General features: G+C 33.3%; 3 protein-coding genes across 3 annotated transcripts; 2 read left to right on the forward strand and 1 right to left on the reverse strand.

Moving 5' to 3' along the window:
* The first annotated feature begins 3432 nt into the window (after positions 1-3432).
* On the forward strand, positions 3433-7678 carry PUM4 (pumilio 4). The gene is made up of 10 exons (XM_079026582.1): positions 3433-4331; positions 4419-5154; positions 5231-5780; positions 5876-6017; positions 6093-6200; positions 6277-6489; positions 6573-6680; positions 6775-6969; positions 7071-7245; positions 7345-7678. Exons 1-10 carry the CDS (start codon positions 3615-3617, stop codon positions 7377-7379), a joined length of 2979 nt encoding a protein of 992 aa, XP_078882708.1. The 5' UTR covers positions 3433-3614; the 3' UTR covers positions 7380-7678.
* Positions 7679-10596: 2918 nt separating this feature from the next.
* Positions 10597-13446, forward strand: LOC145088321 (OVARIAN TUMOR DOMAIN-containing deubiquitinating enzyme 9-like). The gene is made up of 10 exons (XM_079026584.1): positions 10597-10803; positions 10990-11173; positions 11359-11996; positions 12090-12163; positions 12248-12302; positions 12404-12552; positions 12634-12682; positions 12761-12845; positions 12917-12973; positions 13082-13446. The coding sequence occupies exons 3-10, from the start codon at positions 11460-11462 to the stop codon at positions 13135-13137; spliced, it is 1062 nt and encodes a 353-aa protein (XP_078882710.1). The 5' UTR covers positions 10597-10803; positions 10990-11173; positions 11359-11459; the 3' UTR covers positions 13138-13446.
* Positions 13447-17941: 4495 nt separating this feature from the next.
* On the reverse strand, positions 17942-20299 carry LOC145088320 (serine/threonine-protein kinase PCRK1-like). The gene is made up of 6 exons (XM_079026583.1): positions 20281-20299; positions 20132-20176; positions 19396-19817; positions 18920-19180; positions 18725-18847; positions 17942-18606 (listed from the first exon to the last, which is right to left on the reverse strand). Exons 3-6 carry the CDS (start codon positions 19789-19791, stop codon positions 18067-18069), a joined length of 1320 nt encoding a protein of 439 aa, XP_078882709.1. The 5' UTR covers positions 19792-19817; positions 20132-20176; positions 20281-20299; the 3' UTR covers positions 17942-18066.
* Positions 20300-20826: the final 527 nt, after the last annotated feature.

The raw sequence follows: 20826 nt of genomic DNA on the forward strand, positions 1-20826 counted from the left end.
TAGCTAAGAAATATAATAACATTAAAAAAGTTGGGTAGACAAATCAATATTATAAAACAAATACTTAGTACATTTCATGTGTAATGCCGTAGATATCTAGAGGCTAGAGTCATATATACCAGACATATTAGTAAAAAAAATACAACTCCATGTGAATTATTGGGATTGATTTATATATATATATATATATATATATATATATATATATATATATATATATATATATATATATATATATATATATATATATATATATATATATATATATATATGGAACAAAGGATACGTGGGCCAAATTATCATTTGATCTACATCTACAATTTGTTGATAAACCATCTATTTATCACAATATATCTCCATCAAATCCATCTCCTAAACGAGGGTGAGTACAATAAGTCGAATATAAGAACAATCTTTTGTTCTAATTGATAAAAGAACCACAACCAAATCTAAATTGATATCAATTTTCTTGCTAACAATTATTAGTTATTATCACCATCGATGTTATACCTATTTCTAAAGCGATGGATCTTTTGTGATTGATTTTCAACTCATATGTTTATCATTGTGTTTAGAGAACTATGAGAGGTGTGGTTGGTAGGAGAGAATGATGGTTTTGGGGAATGAATGGAATGATGAGTTTGTTTATATATAAATAATATCTAATATATTTTGGAGAACTTTAAAAAAAATTGCATAAGCTTGTTAAAAGGCTAGTTTATAAACTATATTGTGGTTTGTCAAATATAACAACCCAAAAAATAAAAAACAATTAGTTTCAGTGTATCAAACATAATCTTAGCTTAAATCCCTTTGAATATCGTATTAGTCTAAGTTATCCAAAATATTTGACGACATTAAAATCAAATTTATTTTGATGTCTTTGTGTTATCAAGCTATTTGACAAAATACTATACACCCTTTATCTAAAAATGTAGAATGTTTTTTTTTAAAACCCCAACTTTCTTTTGAAAAGTTACTTTTTATTTGCTTTTTTAAACATCAATATTTGCTTATCTTGATTTTCGTTTTATCAAGGTTTTATTTAGGCATTAAAGTTTATTTTAGACCTTTCATAAATAATTAAATATTTCTATTGAAGTTGATATTAAGTTGAATGCTACAATTTTGCGGGTGGAAAGAATTGCATGGTTATTGGTCAAAATATCTAATTATGTTCTATTGGTGTTTGGTACACATATAATATTAGATCGGACCGGACATTGAACGAATTGGACATAATGTATGTGTTGCATTTTGTAATGCTAGGACATAATAGAGGACATTAAAATTACTATATAATCCTTAAAAATTATCTATAATTATTATAAATGAGACATGTATATCATATGTTATTAGAAAAATACACATAATAGTTATGGAAAATTACAATAAAGTGATTAAGTTAATTGAAATTTTTGATTTTGATATCGTATTTTTTTTTCTCTCAATTAAGTCATTATATTTACAATTTTGTTGCAATATCAAATGAATTACTAGTTCTCATGATAATTATTTTTCCTAAATTGCAATAAGGTCATTAAGTTACCAAAATTTTGATTTTAAAACTGTGTTTTGTCTTTTTTTTATTTATGTCATTACATTTACAATTTTATTGCAATGTCAACCAATTGACCAGTTACCATCAATCTAGCAGGTTACCAAATAAATTACATGACAATATTGTGATGTAGAAGCCATGTCGAATCTTATGTAGTAAGATTGAGTTTCAAATATAGGGTTTGCATCGAACCCAATTTCACATATCTCCTTTTTTTCTTCTCTTCTCGTCAGAGTATTTCTTCACAGATATCGTTTGAAGGTCGGTCTAATGGTTAAAACTCACTTACAAACTCAATAAGCATCTCCTGGATTGACCTTGTAATGGGTCTTCATTTACTTGTGGTACAATTTGAGCTTCTAAACAACAATAACATCCCCTGAAATGGTGAGCACACCCTTTTCACTAACTTTTACGTGAATTTGAACCATTGGATCGACTTCTATACAATATTTGTGAAGAAATACTCTCACGAGAAAAGGAGAAAAAAAAAAGAATGAGGTATGTGGAATTGGGTTCGATGCAAACCTTATATTTGGAACTCAATCTTGCCACATAAGATCCGACATGGCTTTCACATCACAATATTGTCATGTTATTTATTTGGTAACCTGCTAGATCGATGGTAATCGATCAATTGATTGATATTGCAATAAAGTTGTAAATGTAATGACATAATTAAGAAAAACAAAACACGGTGTCAAAATTGAAATTTTAGTAAACTTAGTGACTTTAGTGTAATTTTGGAAAAATGGTCACCAGAGAACAGAAAGAACCTGGCATTCGGTTGATATTACAATAAAATTGTAAATATAATGACTTAACTGGAAGGAAAAAAAACCAATGTTAAAATTTCGATTAACTTAATGACTTTGTTGCAATTTGTGCTAATAGTTATGTCAGGACTTTTGTTGCATGTATCTTGTTCTTTTTTAAATAATAAAATTATTTATAACAATTGCTTAAAACAAACTATTCCAAAATTGAGAAACTTCATTATTCTAAAGCAATAAATACCGGAAAGTTTTAAGATTGAATGCTAGAAGTTGATTCTATATTTGCAGCTGGTCCTGAGTTTTGTGGTATGTTTTTATAATATGTTTAATTTTTACTATTTATCCATAGGTCATATACAAAAAAATATTAAACGGTTATTTATAAATATTTAAATAGATCTTTTATGTAACATAAATACTTAAGCCAAGGAATTCTCATGGGTTTATAGTTTTAAATTTTTATGACAAATTTATAATTTCTTATCACCCGTTGAACACTATTTCCGATATTAATTAATTATCACTATATATCATTACTAAGTTGCCATTATTTTTCGAGTTACCATAAATAAACCTTCATATAAATTCTCTAAATAAAAACAAATTATTTGTTTAAACCTATAAAAAAAATTAATAAAATGCCATTAATGGAAGACAGGAGAGTATGCCCAGGTCTCCCATGCACGTAAACCTATAAGTCAAATGATCCCCCAACGCCAATTTTCTTGAATAGGAATTCACATTAATGAATCTCTAACGAAATTTCGAAAAATCTCCACCTCCTTCGCCTTTTTCATTTCATTAATTCATTATTCTTACTTTTACTTTTTAATTCTTCACGAGTTTCCAAACTCCTTCCTAGATTTGTGAGATTCATAGGAACATCTGATTCACGTGAGATTTATCCAGCACCCTGATTCAACGTTCTACCCTAACAAAAACACAACCGTAAGTTTCATTTCATCTCCCATTTATATCCGTAATTTTTCCGAAATTTATTTGCAATCATGGATGTTCGTAGGAATTTGTGATTGCCGATGAGTGTGTTCTTTTGTATTATACATTTGGTTTTTAATTCTCCCCTGATTGATTATCTGAGAATGGAATTTACTCTTTGAATATGACTATACGTGTATAACTTTTGTCTTTTGATTCATTTTAGGGAAGGGTGGATCACTCTGTATCTGTATAAATGCTTACAGGTACGCCATGTGTGATGTGTTAGAGTAGTAAATCGTCTTGATTTGGTTGGCATTGGAAAATTAGGGTTTTTGGATATGAATAACATGGAAGAGGGTATGATGAAAGCTTTAACAGGAAATTCAGATAATAGTTTAGAGAGTGAGCTTGAATTGATACTTAGTCAAAGGGATAGTAGGGTGGTGGTCGGTGATCAACAAAGAGATCTGAATATGAATAGGAGTGGCAGCGCTCCACCAACTGTCGAGGGATCTTTAAGTGCAGTTGGAAGCTTATTTAGGGACTCTGATCTTGTGCAAATTGATAACAGAAATAGTAATATTAATAATAGTACCAATTGGAATGGAGGAGTGTTGACAGAAGAAGAACTTCGATCTCACCCAATGTATTTAGCATATTATTATGCACATGGAAACTTCAATCCAAGACTCCCTCCTCCATTGCTGTCTAAAGAGGATTGGAGAGTTGCTCAAAGGTTTCAGGTAGGAGGCTCGTCTTCTGAAGGAACTAGGGATTGGTGGAAGAAGAATGTGAGTAGTGATCATACTGATCATATTGGTAGTAGTAGTAGTGGTAGTGGCAGTGGTAGTGGTAGTTCTTCATTGTTTTCAATGCAGCCTGGTTTTCAAGGTATACACAAGGATGCAGAATCTGAATTCATGGAAATGAGGAAGAATCAGCTTGATCTTCCCCACAAAAACTCTGCTGAATGGATTGAAAGAGGTGATGGGTTGATTGGTTTAACAGCTCCTGGAATGGGTGGTAGAAGAAAAAGCTTTGCAGATATTCTTCAGGTGAATATACATTATTCATATCCTACAAATGTTCATGTCAACATTATAAATTTTTAATTGGAATGACTTTCTTGTCTTCTTCTACAGGAAGGACTAGAACAGCCTGCATCCTCATCCAATCGAATTTCTCGCCCTGCAAGCCAGAATGCAATCAGTGATGTTATGAACATGAGAGGTGTATCTAATTCTCATTCATCAAGTTTATGTAATGAAAAAGAAACTTCACAAGATCCATCAAGATTCAAGAACATGAATTCATCTGTTCCACAATCTTTTGCACCTGCTGTTGGTTCATCTTTGTCAAGAAGTAGAACACCTGAAACTCAATTGGTCAGAAAAGCCCCTACTCCTGGCATGCCTCCTCTGAGTAAAAGATGCGTTGTAGGAGGAAATACAGTAAATGAGGTTGCAGATGTGGCATCTTCTTTATCTGGCTTAAATCTCTCAAAAACTCGCCTTCCTGATGGAGATAATAATCATTCACAATCTAGTTACCTTGATCCTATAAATGATCAGAGGCTAAGTTTTCAGCATCAGGTTGCTGATAACTCAAGGAAAGACAATCTTGGAATGCATTCGAAATATGATTTTCATAGGGACAATGCAAACTTACCTGACTTGAGTGTTGGAAAGTCAGCCATTGATGGACCAGTTAACTTTCACAGAAGGGCAGCTTCTTCTGCTGACCTAAATTCTCACAGGAACATGTATGAATTTGCAAATTTAGAAAGTTCCAGAATATGTAATCAAGTCGATAACTTTATGGATTTATCTAGTCAGATTCCTGCTAGATACTCTGCTCCGATTAATCACCTTGCTTCAGGTAATTTGTTAGACTTTATAAATCCATAAACTTAATCCTTTAATTACTGTTTACATTCTTTAATTTGTATTTTCAGCTTCAGCTTTAAACACAGCTGGAAAGGGGCAATTTTTGAGGCGATGTAACTACCCACCTGTATCTAACTTTCATTCACCAATCATGGGTTCACGACATGGTCAATGCATGGTCAACACACACTCAGCTAATCTTCCTTTGGGATGTAATAATTTTGTTGTTTCACATGGCCATGAAGATATGCAGGCTCTTCAGAAAATGTATCTTGAAGCACTGCTTGCTCAACATAACCAACAATACAGTTCACCACTTTTTGGAAGATCTGGAAGCTTAAATCATCTATATGGGAATCCCACATATAATCATGGCATTCCATATCAAGGAAACTTACTTGAAAATTCTACACGTTCATCAGTTGGATCCAGACAGTTGTCACAACAATTTGCTCCTGCTTTTAGAAATTCAATGGGTGGAGTTTCTGGATCTTGGAATCCGGAAGGTGATATGAGCTTAGATAGAAGATATGTTTCTTCATTGTTGGATGAGCTCAAGAACAACAAAAACAAGTCTTTTGAACTCTCTGATGTTGTTGATCATGTGATTGAGTTTAGGTATGCAAACCAAGTCTTACTCTTATTCATTCATATTAAATTATGATTTATGCATCATTGACTCTGTTCTTTTTTTTTCCTCTTTTATGTTATAGTACCGATCAATATGGAAGCAGGTTTATTCAGCAGAAGCTTGAATCGGCCACAGTTGAAGAAAAGAATATAATATTTCCCGAAATTGTCCCTCATGCACGTAGTTTGATGACTGATGTGTTTGGGAATTATGTCATACAAAAAGTACATTCATCATCCTTTCATGTCTAATTCTTTCACAGTGTTGTATACTTAAACATTTTGTACATACACTTTCAGTTCTTTGAGCATGGGACTAAAAGTCAAAGAAGGGAGTTAGCTGGTCAACTCATCGGTCATGTTTTGCCTCTTAGCCTTCAAATGTATGGTTGCAGAGTTATTCAGAAGGTAGATTTTTTTTTATTTGTCAAAAAGCACATAATCTTTCTTAAAGATCAGTCATCCCATATGGATTTATACTCAGGCATTGGAGGTTGTTGAAGTTGATCAACAGACAGAAATGGTGGCTGAGCTTGATGGTTCAATCATGAAATGTGTTCGTGATCAGAATGGTAATCATGTAATCCAGAAATGTATTGAATGTGTACCTCAAGATCGTGTTCAGTTTATAGTTTCTTCTTTCTTTGGACAAGTTGTTTCTCTTTCATCACATCCTTATGGATGTCGAGTCATTCAGGTAAAACATATATTTAAAAAAAATAATAATAATAACTTTCATTATCTATTTTTTCTTCTTCTTCTTATATGTGAAATGACCAGAGGGTATTGGAGCACTGTGATGATCGAAATACACAAGCTGTAATGGATGAAATCATGAACTCGGTTTGTACTCTAGCACAAGACCAATATGGAAATTATGTTATTCAGGTACTCACTCACTCACCTTTTGAATATATATGTTTTTATTTTGTGATTTGAGATTGAATTAATTGATATAATATTATTGTTTGATTATAATTAGCATGTCCTACAACATGGTAAACCCCATGAGCGATCAGCTATCATCAACAAGATTGCAGGAGAAACAGTGAAGATGAGTCTGCAAAAGTTTGCTTCAAATGTTGTTGAGAAATGCTTAACTTATGGAAGCCCAGATGAACGCCAACTTCTTGTAAACGAAATGCTTGGTTCCACTGATGAAAACGAGCCATTACAGGTCAGCAACTTTTTTTTTTTTTTTTTTTTTTGTAAAAATAAAAAACACATTAATTGTCTTTTTGGTAACTGAGTTTGTTGTAATGCAAAACAAAACTATAGGCAATGATGAAAGATCCTTTTGGAAATTACGTTGTCCAGAAGGTTCTAGAAACTTGTGATGACCAGACACGCGAACTCATCCTCTCGCGTATAAAAGTCCACTTAGCGGCTCTAAAACGATACACGTTTGGTAAACACATTGTCTCTCGTGTGGAAAAGCTAGTCACTTCAGGAGGTGAGAATTTAGAAACATGTTTCTAATTCAAGATTTCTTTGTTTGTTTTATTATATTTTTCTCATGAAAGAATTTTTCATTTTGCTTATATATTTGCAGAAAAGCACATTGCATCATCGAGCTCAAGATCTTGAAAGTGAAACATTCCAGTTTCTATAAAGAAGGATGATCTCTATGCATGTGAATATGATGAATGGTATGGTAAATACCAAATATAGGGGACATAGAGAGAGAGAGAGGGAGGGTTGTAGATGGGGTTTTGATTTATTGTCATGGGGGGGTTGTAAAGAGACAAGTGTAAATGACGGAAGATGGGGATTAGTAGAAAAGTTGAAAAGGGAAAACATGTATGAGGTTTATGTATGTATAGGACCTGGTTTTTATGTAAATGTGTTGGATTTTGATTCTGAAAGAAGTGGTATTTTTTGGAAAATTTATGTTTTGTTTCATCATGGTTGTGGACTTGTGGGGGGTGCCCATCTTTCTTCTTCTTATATATTTTAAAAAGCACCACTATACTATTTTGCATATGTATGACAGAACAAATATTGCAGTTTTTATTTTATTTTTTGACAGCATGTATTTTATTTTGACACCACAAATATTGCAGTTTTTTATACTGTTTTTTTTTTTGACAGCATGTGTTTGCTGCTGTTTTTGACAGCACAAATATTGCAGTTTTTTTTTTTGCTGTTTTGACATGTTTTTAGTTGTTTTTAACTACTAATTTTGTTATTTTTTGACATAGAATTGCAGATTTTTGTCATGAAGCTCACTGCTATGCAGACTTGGAAGTTTTTTGGGTCCTTGTAATGAAATGAAGAAAAGTTGCACCTTATGTTTTTTGGGCTTGCTTTTGTTTTGCTCCTTTGTGAAAGAATTTCTTTTGGTTAAATTTGGCGAACCATGTTAAATTAAGAAAGTGGAATATAATATGTTATGTATTAGTGTAATTGTTTTCATTTGGTAAAAGTTTTATGTGTTTTTTTTGTAGATTAATATTTATTTATTCGTTTGAAATTTTATTTGGTTTAACCGGTAAACCAAACTGAATAAACGTAACCGAATATACCAAAACCGATTAAACCGGACTTTATTTGGTTTGGTTATGGTTAGATTTAAAATAAAACCAAACCAAATAACACCCCTATGCGTAATGGTAGTTTTAATTTATGATGGCTAAAATTTGATGTTCAAAGGTTTGTATAAGAAAAACAGATATTTAAAAAATATTGTTATTAAAAATAAAACGGTAAAAAAAGGTGAATAAAAACTGTTATTTAAAAAAATATTAAAAAAACAGTAAAAATGTGAAATAAAAGAAAAGGCAAGAAAAATCGGATATTTAAAATAAAAAAATCATTAAGAAAAAACTAAAAATTAAAGAAAAATGGAAAAAAATACTAATTCTGTAAAATTTTAAAGGAATTTTCTAATGGGTAATGATATTTCCACGGATGATTTTTATACTTCCACTGAAAAAATATTGTAATGACCATTATACCCCTAATTTCAATTTATAGATAATTAAGAGAGAAAGTTTCTTTGTTTCTAAAAAAAATGCAAGACCAACAGATCTTCCTCCTTCTGTCATTTTGTGCTCCCACAGGTAAGTGAATGGGCAATCAAATGAATACTTTGCTTTTGAAAATTTGTTTCAAATGATAACAATGTAACGAGTTGTCTAATCAGTTTCTCTCTACAAATGCCTCTTGTGAACTTCATCATTTTCCCTGTTCTAGCAATTAATTTCACAGTTGAATTGTAAACTATGATTGAAGATTTCTGGAAAAATTAGCAATTCGCAATTCGGGGTAACAACACTTGCCCAATTTACAGAAACCACATGATGTGGCCACAAGAAGAAGAAAACCTTATATGAGGTTTTTTGTATGCTTTTTAGTACACGAATATAATTTTGGGTGCTTTTTTTCAGGTTTTTTTGGGTCTTAAATAAATTAATACTTTAGAAATCGAAAATTGGGGATAACATCAGCGTCTTCTTCTAGATGCTAATTGCATTGCAGGTATGACAAAAGCTTACAAAATTCTCACATGGCAATTTCCGGACCAAGCTTGTTCAATTCGCCCTTGTTATCTTGTTTTGTTGTGTGTGTGTGTGAGAGAGAGAGTGAGAGAGAGAGAGAGAGAAAGAGAGATCACTATCATTTATCATACCAGTGGCATGGAGAAACACACTTCGACGACCATCGAACAAGTAGCATCGTGGGAGGAAGAAGTAGGAAACCGTTCAGAATATTTATGAAAATACAATCAATGGTATAATTGTCAATAATCAAATTTTTTGGTGGAAGTATAAAAACCTACAGTGGAGATATCACAAACCCTTTTCTAATATGTGCCCTAATGGCACATATAAGAAATTAAATATTCTCTTACTTTTTGTTTCTACATATCCTCCTACCCAATAAAATGGTGACATGTATACCATTTAATGTTCATTTAATGAGATTTAATGATATTTTAGGATACTAATATGACACATGTAATTGTTTAAATGGATAGGAGGATTGGTATGAATAAAATTTAGGAGGATATTTAATTTCTCTTATTAATACATTTTACATTTAATTATGGTAATATTCTTTATAATTAACTAGTTGTGAGACTCGTATGTTATACGAGTTTGATAAAATAAAAAATTAAATACGAAGGTTTAAAAAAAATTATTTAAATTTGAAATTTAAATTTAAAAATTTGAACTTAAAAGGAAACATTTTAAATATTATATGAGTTGCAATATTGTAATTTATTGGTTATTCTCAATTAAGGCAGTTATTAATTGATGTGTAAATATGATGTGTTAACTAAAAAAAAGGTAAAAAAAAATGAGAAAATGACAAATGAAAAAAAAACATTTATTCAAAAATATCAAGAAAATAACATGTGTCCAAGTTAATGAAAAATGACATGTGACAAAATTATTTTCATTTATTAGGAAGGATGTATTTCATATTTAATTATGGTACTATTTATTATTAATTAATGATTTTTATATGTGCCCTTAGGAGATATGTTAGAAAATCCTAATTTTAAAATATATTAAATGGATAGATATTTTTTTTAATAACATTATAACAAATTGGTAAAACTTACAAATTTAAGTTTTCCGAATCAACGTAAGAAAACTATTGAAGTTTATAATTTGTGGTTTGTGTATTTGTACAAGGCAAAGGAGCCCAATCAAATAAATTTGAGAAGTGGGATAAGTTTTGACTTGGGCCGGTTACCATAAACCAAAAGCACCACACCATTAAGGTATTAGTTACGGCGTTACCGTCACATCTCAACAACCCAAAGCCAATTGCCGTGAACGTTACCGCCACGTAATCACTCACCGGTAACAGTTCCGTTTAAGCATCCTTTCCTCGTTTGCTCAAATGGTCGGCCCCACCCGCGTAACTGATATTCGGGAATGCCGCCGATTTGATTGACGGTGTTCCGCCGCATTTATTTATAATTTCATATTCAACGGTTGCGCCTTCACACCACTATCCGGATTTCCTCTGTTCATGTTTCATCGATTATAGTTTGAAGGTATTTTCTTCCGCTTTTTAATTATTCATCATAATTCATAAGGCTAATTGAGTCTTAATCTGTATTTGTATTGCTACACGCGGCAATCAGTTTGAAACTCGAATGTGTAGGGCTGAATGTTAGGTTAGGTGTACTTGCTCCGCTTCCTGTGTTCTTGTATTGAATTTGTTTGTTTGGATTTTGTAGGAAGGTTCCGACTAGGGCTAGGGTTTGGTGTTTTTCTACAAATTACCTGGATTCAGATCAACTTTAAAGTAAAAGAAGGAGAGAATAATTTCACAGCAACAGTTTACCCTTTTTAAACGTTTCAGCTTTCCCTTCATGCCGCCATGCTTTTCCTTCATTCACTTTACGTGATTGGTTAGAACAGGTATGTGAAACCGATGAATGGACACTCTTCCTTCTGAAAATGATTATGATACATAAGAGAATGGCTTCAATGATATTATACGTCTACCTTTTTTAAGAGAGATTGTTATCGACTATGAAATGATATGTGATAATACCACCCACCTATTTATCTCTGTCGCTTGACTCATCTACCCTTTGGTCTAGCTGGAGAAGCAGTTAACAGTCACCGGAAGAAGCAGATTAGCAAATAGGAAGGCTTGATTTTTGTTGGTTTCAGAACGCCAACAATTTGTTCAAATCTTTACATGAAGATGACTTTCCAGGAACAAGATCCTGATGTTGTTAGATGGGGTCTTCATCACCTGATGGAAGTTTGTTCTGTAACTAATGGTGGATCACCAGCAGTTTTTACTCATTATGACAAGGATATATCTAGTGTTGAGTATGTGAGCGAAGGTTACTGTGTGCCAAATTATGTCAATGTTGAGAATGATGAGATATCAAATTATGTTGAGAATGATGAGATGATTGCTCAAGCTTTACAAGAAGAACTATCACGACTTGCACTGGAGGAAAATCATGGATTGTCTGGTAACAATCAACAAAAAGAATCCGTGCTTGCTCAAGATTGGGTTTCCCCTTCACAAAGACATGATAATTTTACTACTGAGAGCAGACAAGATCAAGACTATGCAAATGAAATGGGAACAAGCAATTCTTTGTTCAGCACCGAAGAAAGATCAGGTGATGATGAAGATCAATCATGTTCCCCTGAGATGGCAGATGAGTCAACTCTTGATGGTGAAGTAGGAAAGAGAATAAATCAAATGGTTCCTATTCGTGTAAGTTTACTTTTAGGTCACAAATGTCAATTGCATAATTCTTTTCAAGTCTTAAAGTTGGTGGGATGTTTGTTTTTAACATGGTGTATGCAGCATGTCCCTAAAGTAAATGGAGAAGTACCCTCTGCTGATGAAGCAACATCAGATCATCAAAGGCTAATGAACAGGTCATTTCTCTTATACTCTTAAATTTAATTAAGTTTTTAGTTATTGATATATGATTATGATGATGATATGTGTTCTATTTCTAGATTGGAGCTCTATGATTTAGTTGAACTAAAAGTTTCAGGGGATGGTAACTGCCAGGTTTGTACTTTGTAGAGTTGTAGCTCATGTTTTTTTGATACTATTTAATGTCACTTTTTTCTTTGATTATTTATAAAACCCTAAACTCATTTCTTGTTTAGTTTCGCGCCTTATCTGATCAAATCTACCGATCAAGTGAGCACCACAAGCTTGTGAGAGAACAAGTTGTTCATCAGCTCAAGTTTTATCCAGAATTATATGCAGCTTATGTTCCCATGGCTTATGATGATTACTTGAAGAAAATCAGCACGTACATTATAAACTCAATTTTGTATTTTAACTTTTTAAACCCTTTTTTGTTTCTAATGTTGAAGCAAAACTACTGTTACAGGGCTGGTGAATGGGGTGATCATGTCACATTGCAGGCTGCAGCAGATGCGGTATTTATTTATTTATTTATTTTTGTGTGTGTGTAGTCCCTTGACATGTGACTTAACATGGGTCATTTGTAATTGCAGTTTGGAGTGAAGATATTTGTGTTAACTTCGTTTAAGGATACTTGTTATATTGAGATTTTACCATGTGCTCAAAAATCAAATCGAAGTAAGTGTGTGGAATATTTTTTCATACTTGAGTCTTTTTGCTAAATGGTGTGTGGTATGGATTATGTGCAGTTATCTTCTTGAGCTTTTGGGCTGAGGTGCATTACAATTCAATTTATCCAGAAGGAGGTAAATTACATAATCCACATTTAGAAATTAGTAAAGAAAATATATATATATATATATATACAATTTGTGGGAAATGAGACATTCTCAAGTATTTAAAATGTTAAACAGAGCTACCGAGCATGGAACAGAGTAAGAAGAAGAAATGGTGGATGCTTGGGGGTTGAATGACATTTGGGTGTAACAGGTGAACTATTTTTCTTTTTCATTGTATAGAAAGTTTTAACATACGAGTTCTAGGATCACGATACATAGTACATATTTCAATTATTTTCAGTTGTTTCCCATTCTTTTTACTTATGTATGGGCTTTTTCTACCTTATTGAGTTAGCATTTAGTACTAGTATACTAGATTCTGCAGAACATAGGAAAACTCAAAGTGTTTCATGTCAATACCACTTTTATCTTTTGAGTTTTTTTGAATTGGGATACTATTAGCCACTTATTTTATTCATGAAAGAGTGGATCGAAATCAATACCTTAGATTTAAAGTTATTTATATTAAAAATTAGACTTCAATTAAAAGTTAATATAAATGCATTGAATGTATGAAAAAGTTGTATTATGTATTATGTGAAAATGCAATATGTGGCAATAGATGCAGTGTTTACTTGGCATATGGTTAAGAATTTTAGATGTTTAGGTAACAATTTAATATCTCAAATACTTCATTAGTAAAAGTGATGATGGATATTAAACATATTCAAATAGCCTGATATGAAAATATAGGTTAATTAAACCCTACAACATTTTGCTCGATTATCTGATTTGCAGCTTAACTTATATAAATATAAAGTTGGGGAAAGTTGTAGGGTTTTTTTTTATTCAAAAAGTTATGGTTTAAACTTGAAAGTCGTCAAACTTATGGGTCTTTCATGAAATCAACCCACAAAAAAACCTACCACTTTTCTAATTTTAGTGAATGACCAAAAAAAGGTTCAAAAAGAACATTTTTCCCAGCATGGTATCGTTAAATGGTTATATCCAACACCAAAAACCGTTTGTTGGATGTTTGGTACGTAACTATATTTCTGTTTTGAGATGTTAAAGGTCATGTGTATATGCAAATAATATTTTTTGATAAAAGATGGAACATAGGATTTACGACTTTACGTGGGGTGTGGTAGTGGAGGTTTTAATCACGCACCGCTTCTTGTCAACCTTACTAGTCTGATTATCCTGAAGGACCCGATGAGGTTTAATAGTGGCTTGATTTTAATAATAATTGGTCGGTGGTATTGTACGGGGTTAGGGGAGCTATTGTAGGGGTTTTTTTTTTTTTTTGCATGAAATAAATTGTGGGTGTTATAGGAGAGACAATATTATGATGTATGCTTGATCGTGTGGGCTTTTTTTTTAATTAAGGTATGGTTTTTATTTTGGGTTCTGATGATGGGAGAGAGAAATTAGGTTATGAGATTGCATGCATGGCTTCAAATAGGGAAATTGTTTGTGCATGGCTTAAGTTATGAACACGATTTGCATGGGTATAAATTGATGCGTTCCGTCAACTGTCTTATATTTTGATTCTCTATCATAACAGTAATGTTGTAAATCTACCGTATACATTTCTATTATGAGTCGTTTTGTGCCTCTAGATGATTTGGATCTCTAAAACATGAACAATCTAAATAAACAAAACTCATCTGATCAAGCATGCACCAGAATCTTATCTTTCTGATAGTGCTCACTTTTCATTTTTTTTTTTTGTTGGGTTTATGTGGGGTGAGGCGTTGTAAAGGTCATGTGTATATTAGATGATATTACTTTAATAAGCCATCAAACTATTTATATAACAACCTGTAATTTACATAAACATTTAACATTTAATTTCTGGGAAAAATATAAGAGTTTACATGCATGATATCAAAAAACAGGGTTTCAAAAATCTTTAAAAAGCATTTCCAGAAAAACATCAATGGGTGTTACCAATTCATATCTTAGTCATAACTAAGGCAACCAAATATAAACATGAAACAAAAGTCTAATATGATGTCCTTGATGCTTCAAGTCCTCAACATCTATATCTTGCTACTTGAACCTGTAAACACATAGAATCAATATACGTCAGACTATAAGTTTGGTGAGTTATACATAATATACATACAACAGAATAATATAACACATGTCTAGCTTGTCACATAAGTAAACAAACATCTACACATGTATTATGTGACAAATAGTCGGTTATCATTATCTTTGTTTCCGTGTAAGACTCTAAGTACAATATTTTCTAGGGATCCCTTAATCTAACTCTTGCATGCATGTGCATACACATCATAAAACATAACACATTATTTATCATAGCACAATCTTTCATATGGATTCCTTAATCTAACTCTTTGCATGCATGTGCATACACATCATAAAACATAACACAAGTTATTTATCATAACACAATCTAAGAGTGATGTAATCAATAATTACATCCATACATTTGCATGCTTGTACATGCTCTATATCACATAACCATACTCCAAAAGAGAAGCATAACTCACCTTTTGTTGTGGAATAGCAACCTACTTCCAACTTCTCTAACGCTTTCGTTGAGAGGCTCTAATTCCTTCCTTGCCACAGCCTATCACATTCACATACATTAAGCCTCTTACACGTGTCTTAATCCATTAAGTCATTACTAGCGATTTAAGCCTTAAAATAAAAATAAAAATATAAAATATAAAAAAAAAAAAAAAAAAAAAAAAAAAAAAAAAAAACCCTCGTATTTTAGACAAAAAACCTAGCTTGACTATCTCTTGTCCAAATACTTGCCAAAACACTCCAATCAAGCTAATGAACACTTAACCTAGCTAGATTATAACATATGGACATTTCTTCATCATTCTCATTTCTAGGGTTTCAAAGCCTAGAATCAAATTATGGAATTTAACCATTATAATTTCATACAATTCATGGATTAAGCTTCAAAACACTTAATCATACCTAAACAACAAGTTAATCAAGGCAAATTTCACACATCAAGCTCAAACTCGAAAATCACCATTAAAGCTCCATAAACTAGAAAAATGGAGAAAGTAACTACATGAGGAGTTTGAGATGCACTTACCTAGTCCAAAGCAAGTTAAATCGGCATTTGATGCCTTTTAGAACTCAAGATCATCGAACCTCCTCTCTCTAGGGTTTGGGTGTACGCTTTTTGAACAAATAAGCTCCAACTCGGAATTTAATCATGCTTGAAACCGCGTCATGTCGAGGCCTTCACCAGGTCACGTTGTCTTAAATGAACTTGCAGTTAACCTTTTGCCACGCCATGGTGACTATTCTTCATAGCAACATACTTTGATCACCATGTCGTAGCACCCATACACCACATCGCGGAACCAAAGTATGTTGCCTACGACTTACGACGGAGTAAACACCAAATCACCGCCTCGCGGTAAGCATCTCACCGCGTCGTGGTGAGGCTGGAAACAACTTTTCCATTCCTTTTTCAATGTTATTCCTTTCCAAACTTGCATTTATCAATATTGTTCCATTCTTAATCAAAATATCACATTCATATAGCTTCAAAACACAAGATAAATGCATAAAACACATCCAAAACATTTCACAAGTCTAAATTTCTTCAAAAGTACCAAAATATCCTTGGCATCAAAATAACATTCTACAATATAAATATTCCAAAAGTTTCGGTTCTTCAATAATGACGTTTTAAATCAACGAAAATCTACTTCATTCCTTAAAGTGCAAAAATAATAATTGGGTGACCTTTTTAAACAAAGATGAAAACTTTGTTGGGTTAAAACGACATTATTAAGAAAGTTGTCTGACACAACACGTCATGGTTTTATTTAACGCATCCACGACACAACACGATGTCATGTTTTTTTAACCAACACGAAAACGAACCAATTAAAAAATAACAAACACGACAGTAAACGACAAAGATAAGTAAAATAACAATTAGTTTATTTAATTAATACTTAACACGACAAACAAATGTTAAATCGTGTCAATCTTGTGTCGAGTTTTAAACACAAACATGACACAACACGACATCGTGTTCTTTACACTAAACACGAATTCGAAGTGTCCTAATATCGTTGCATGTTGTTTATTTTTATTATGTCGTGTCATAAATTGACATTCCTAACTTTGTGTGCTTTTTAAATTTATTAGAGTAAATTACAAGAATGGTCCCTATGGTTTGGGGTAATTTGTGTGCTTGGTCCCTAACTTATTTTTTTAACTCGGAAGGTCCTTGCTGTTTGTTTTTGTTACGCTCTTGGTCCCTAACTTATTTTTTTTTAACTCGGAAGGTCCTTGCTGTTTGTTTTTGTTACGCTCTTGGTCCCTAACTTATTTTTTTTAACTCGAAAGGTCCTTACTAGTTGTTTTTGTTACGCTCTTGGTCCCTGTTTTACCTAAAAAAATTATTATTTAAATAGAGAAAAATGGTGGGGTAGGCAAGGTAAGGTTAGAGGGGTGGGGTTGGGGGAGTGTTTATTTAAATAAAATTAAAAAATCAAGGGAAAAATAGTCATTTTAGGTAAGACAGGGACCAAACGTGTAACAAAAACAAACAGTAGTGACCTTACGAGTTAAAAAAAATAAGTTAGGGACTAAACACGTAAATTACCCTACACCATAGGGATCATTCGTGTAATTTACTCAATTTATTATGTTGTATGAAAAATAGTGTAAAACTTTAAGTAAATTATAATAAAATCTTTGAAAATAGGTTCAATCGATTTTGATAATAAGAGTTATATATAGACGGACGGCATAGACTTGGTAATATAGCATCTCAAATGAAGTTGACTTGTGGCTTTGTAAATTGTAATACGCCTTCACGTCGACACAACACACAAGTTATATTAAAATGAAAATGAAATAAAAAAATATTTTAACGGATTAAATTCAATAGCGTCCAAATCTTATGGTTGACAATGTTGCACCATTAGTTTCCCCTGTTGGCATATTTTTTGGGTGATAGAAACAAGTCTACTAAGATATATGAAACTTGATCAGCATTTATCATTCAAATGATTCTTAAAACTAAAATCGTTCATATCAAAATATGACTTTGGATAGTTTTTTTTGCTATACAAATTTCATATGTAATTTAACGTAACTAACTAATTAGTGCTCACGACTTTAGGACTCCCTTTCAAACAAACCAACCATTTATTATTTTCACCAGCTCCAACAATCGGATCCAAAAGTCTTCTCTTCAATCCATCCCTTATCGATCTCTCAAAAACACCATTAATCGGCGTCGACAACGGCGACTCCTCCTCCACTTCCAAACTCTCAACGCTCGCATCTTCCACGATCTTGTTCAAAACCTCCAACACTTGGCTCATTTTAGGTCGCATCCTTGGTTGCCGATGCAAGCATTTGTTGGCGACGCCGGCTAGCTTCTGTGCCGACTTCACCGAGTAATTTCCGGCAAGCCGAGGGTCTAGAATCCGCTCGAATTTGCTCAGGTCACGAGACAGATACGGCCTCACCCATTCCAACAGCTTTTGCTCGTTTTTCGGTTTGTTCCGGTCCATCGGCCGGCGGCCGGTGATGAGCTCGTATAGAAAGATCCCGTAGCTCCATACGTCACTTTTGTATGTTAGGCGTCCTGTTTGAACGTATTCTGGAGCTGCGTATCCAACCGTTCCGACTACCTGTGTCGAATAAATTATCACAAAATTCAAAATTAGGGTTAGAACAGGTACTTGAGTTGTGTTAACCCGACCCGACCCGAGTAGAAAAAGGTGAACGATATGAGGATTTTAAACATACTGCTGTTGAAACATGGCTTATCCCGTCCGATGGGCCGAGCCGGGCCAGCCCGAAATCCGATAGCTTTGCGTTCCAATTCTCATCCAAGAGAATATTTGAAGATTTGAAATCTCGGAAGATTATCTACCAGCATGAATGAATCAGTAACATGGTATTAATATGATCCACAAAATTAATGAAACTGGGGTGGGCTACCTGATATTCCATTCCTTCATGGAGATAAACTAAGCCTCGAGCAGCATCTTGCGCGATTTTGAGTCTAGTTGACCATGGAAGAGGCTTCTGAAACCTGTTACACAAATGATCTAGAACGCTCCGATTAGGCATATATTCGTACACAAGAAGACGTTGGATCCCTCTTTCATCGTCTTCAGCACAATACCCCACAAGTTTGACCAAGTTTGGATGGTCAACGAACCCAAGAACATTCACCTCCGTCACCCATTCCTTGTGACCCTGAAAAATTAATCAAAATGGGTTAAACCCTCAATCAATATCATGTTTCCATCTTGAGTTACGTTTGCGTTTGCGTTTGTTACAAGGGATTACTGAATTGTCCAAACGCAGTACAACAATATTTGACTACTAAAAGCTACGCAAGCTTCAACTACTCAAAAAGATGTTCATGTGTTGATGATAATAGAAGAAGATGAAAGATGAAGAAACTGAACCTGCAATCCCCTTCTGCTAAGTTGTTTGATAGCTACATCAATCTTGTGACCAGAATCGTTAGGATTTCGTAATACACCCCGATACACACCACCAAACCCACCTTCACCAATCATGAGGGCCCGGCTAAAGTTCTTTGTGGCTGTTTTCAGCTCACCAACTTCAAATTCCCGGAGATTATTGTGACTCTTCCCACTTGGGTTTTGAGTCAAACTTGTGAATGAAACCCTTGTGGATGACTCTCTGCTAATATCAGATATATCCATTGACGTAAACTCGGACCCTGATTTTCTCCCTTCTTCACCATTCCACAACGATATGGAGGATTGACCCGTACCTGACTTTGTGCACTTCGGTTCACCATTGGAGAAGGAGAAACACTTCATAGCCTTCATCATTCACCACCCATTAAATAATAGATTTCCTAACAAAAAAAAAATGTTTTGGGGAATTAGGATTTGATCCATGGATCATATAACTTGAACGGTTATAAACTATCTATCTTTCCCAAATTAAACGAGCTTTCTCCGTTCTATATTAACAAAGAAAAAACGTCTAATTTGGTATTGGACGGTGTTTTGAGTTCTTCAAATCATCGACTAAAATCAATAATTCACAGGAGACCAGACCACATGTACCTATTATGAAGATCACAACCGATTTCCACTAAAATCAGTAAGTGCAATCAACTTATGAACAACATACAAGATAATTAATAGAAAGAACATGAAGAAATACCTTGCAGTGAATTTTTGAGAGAAATCAGGAACTATTGGAAAAACCCTAATTTAAGGAGAGATTTGAAGAAGGAAACCCAGATGTTATGGAATAGAAAGGGGGAAATTGATAAAGTGATTACAAGGATAGGCAGCTAGAATTTAGCTTACCAAACACATCGTCTTATCACCCAATGAAACCCCCACAGATAGATGATGGTGATGCAGAGCATGAATATATGGAGGGAAATAGGGGAGAATAGTGACGTTTTTATTTTTTAAATTAATTTACCCTTTTCTTCTTTCCTCACCGGTGGCGGTGTAAGCTCAAATCACAAACAAAATATAGATTTTTAATAATTAATTAATGATTATACATATCAAAATTGCTTATTTAAGAATTTTAGAGTGATTTATTTGCTCCTATTGCGCAATTATTGTCTGAGTAACTGAGTTCAATTGTTGTAGGGTTAGGTTTTTTATTCGAAATATTATTTAAGTTTTGTTGCGTGTAATTATATTCATGAAATAGTTAACTGATATTAGTAGGGGGTTTTTAGCAGCTAATAGCAGGGTGAGGTGGGAATCCTAAACAAGCCTAGAAAGTGTCTTAGAGGAATGGGTGCACTATTTAGTGTTGTATATTCGTTTGAGAGAGGGTATAAATGATTGGACCGGACGGTAGTAGGACATGAGTAGTTACTTAGAGGATCCGGA

Source organism: Lactuca serriola, chromosome 2, assembly GCF_051521515.1.
Source record: "Lactuca serriola cultivar US96UC23 chromosome 2, Lser_US96UC23_V15, whole genome shotgun sequence".
In the NCBI taxonomy this organism is placed as follows: Eukaryota; Viridiplantae; Streptophyta; class Magnoliopsida; order Asterales; family Asteraceae; genus Lactuca; species Lactuca serriola.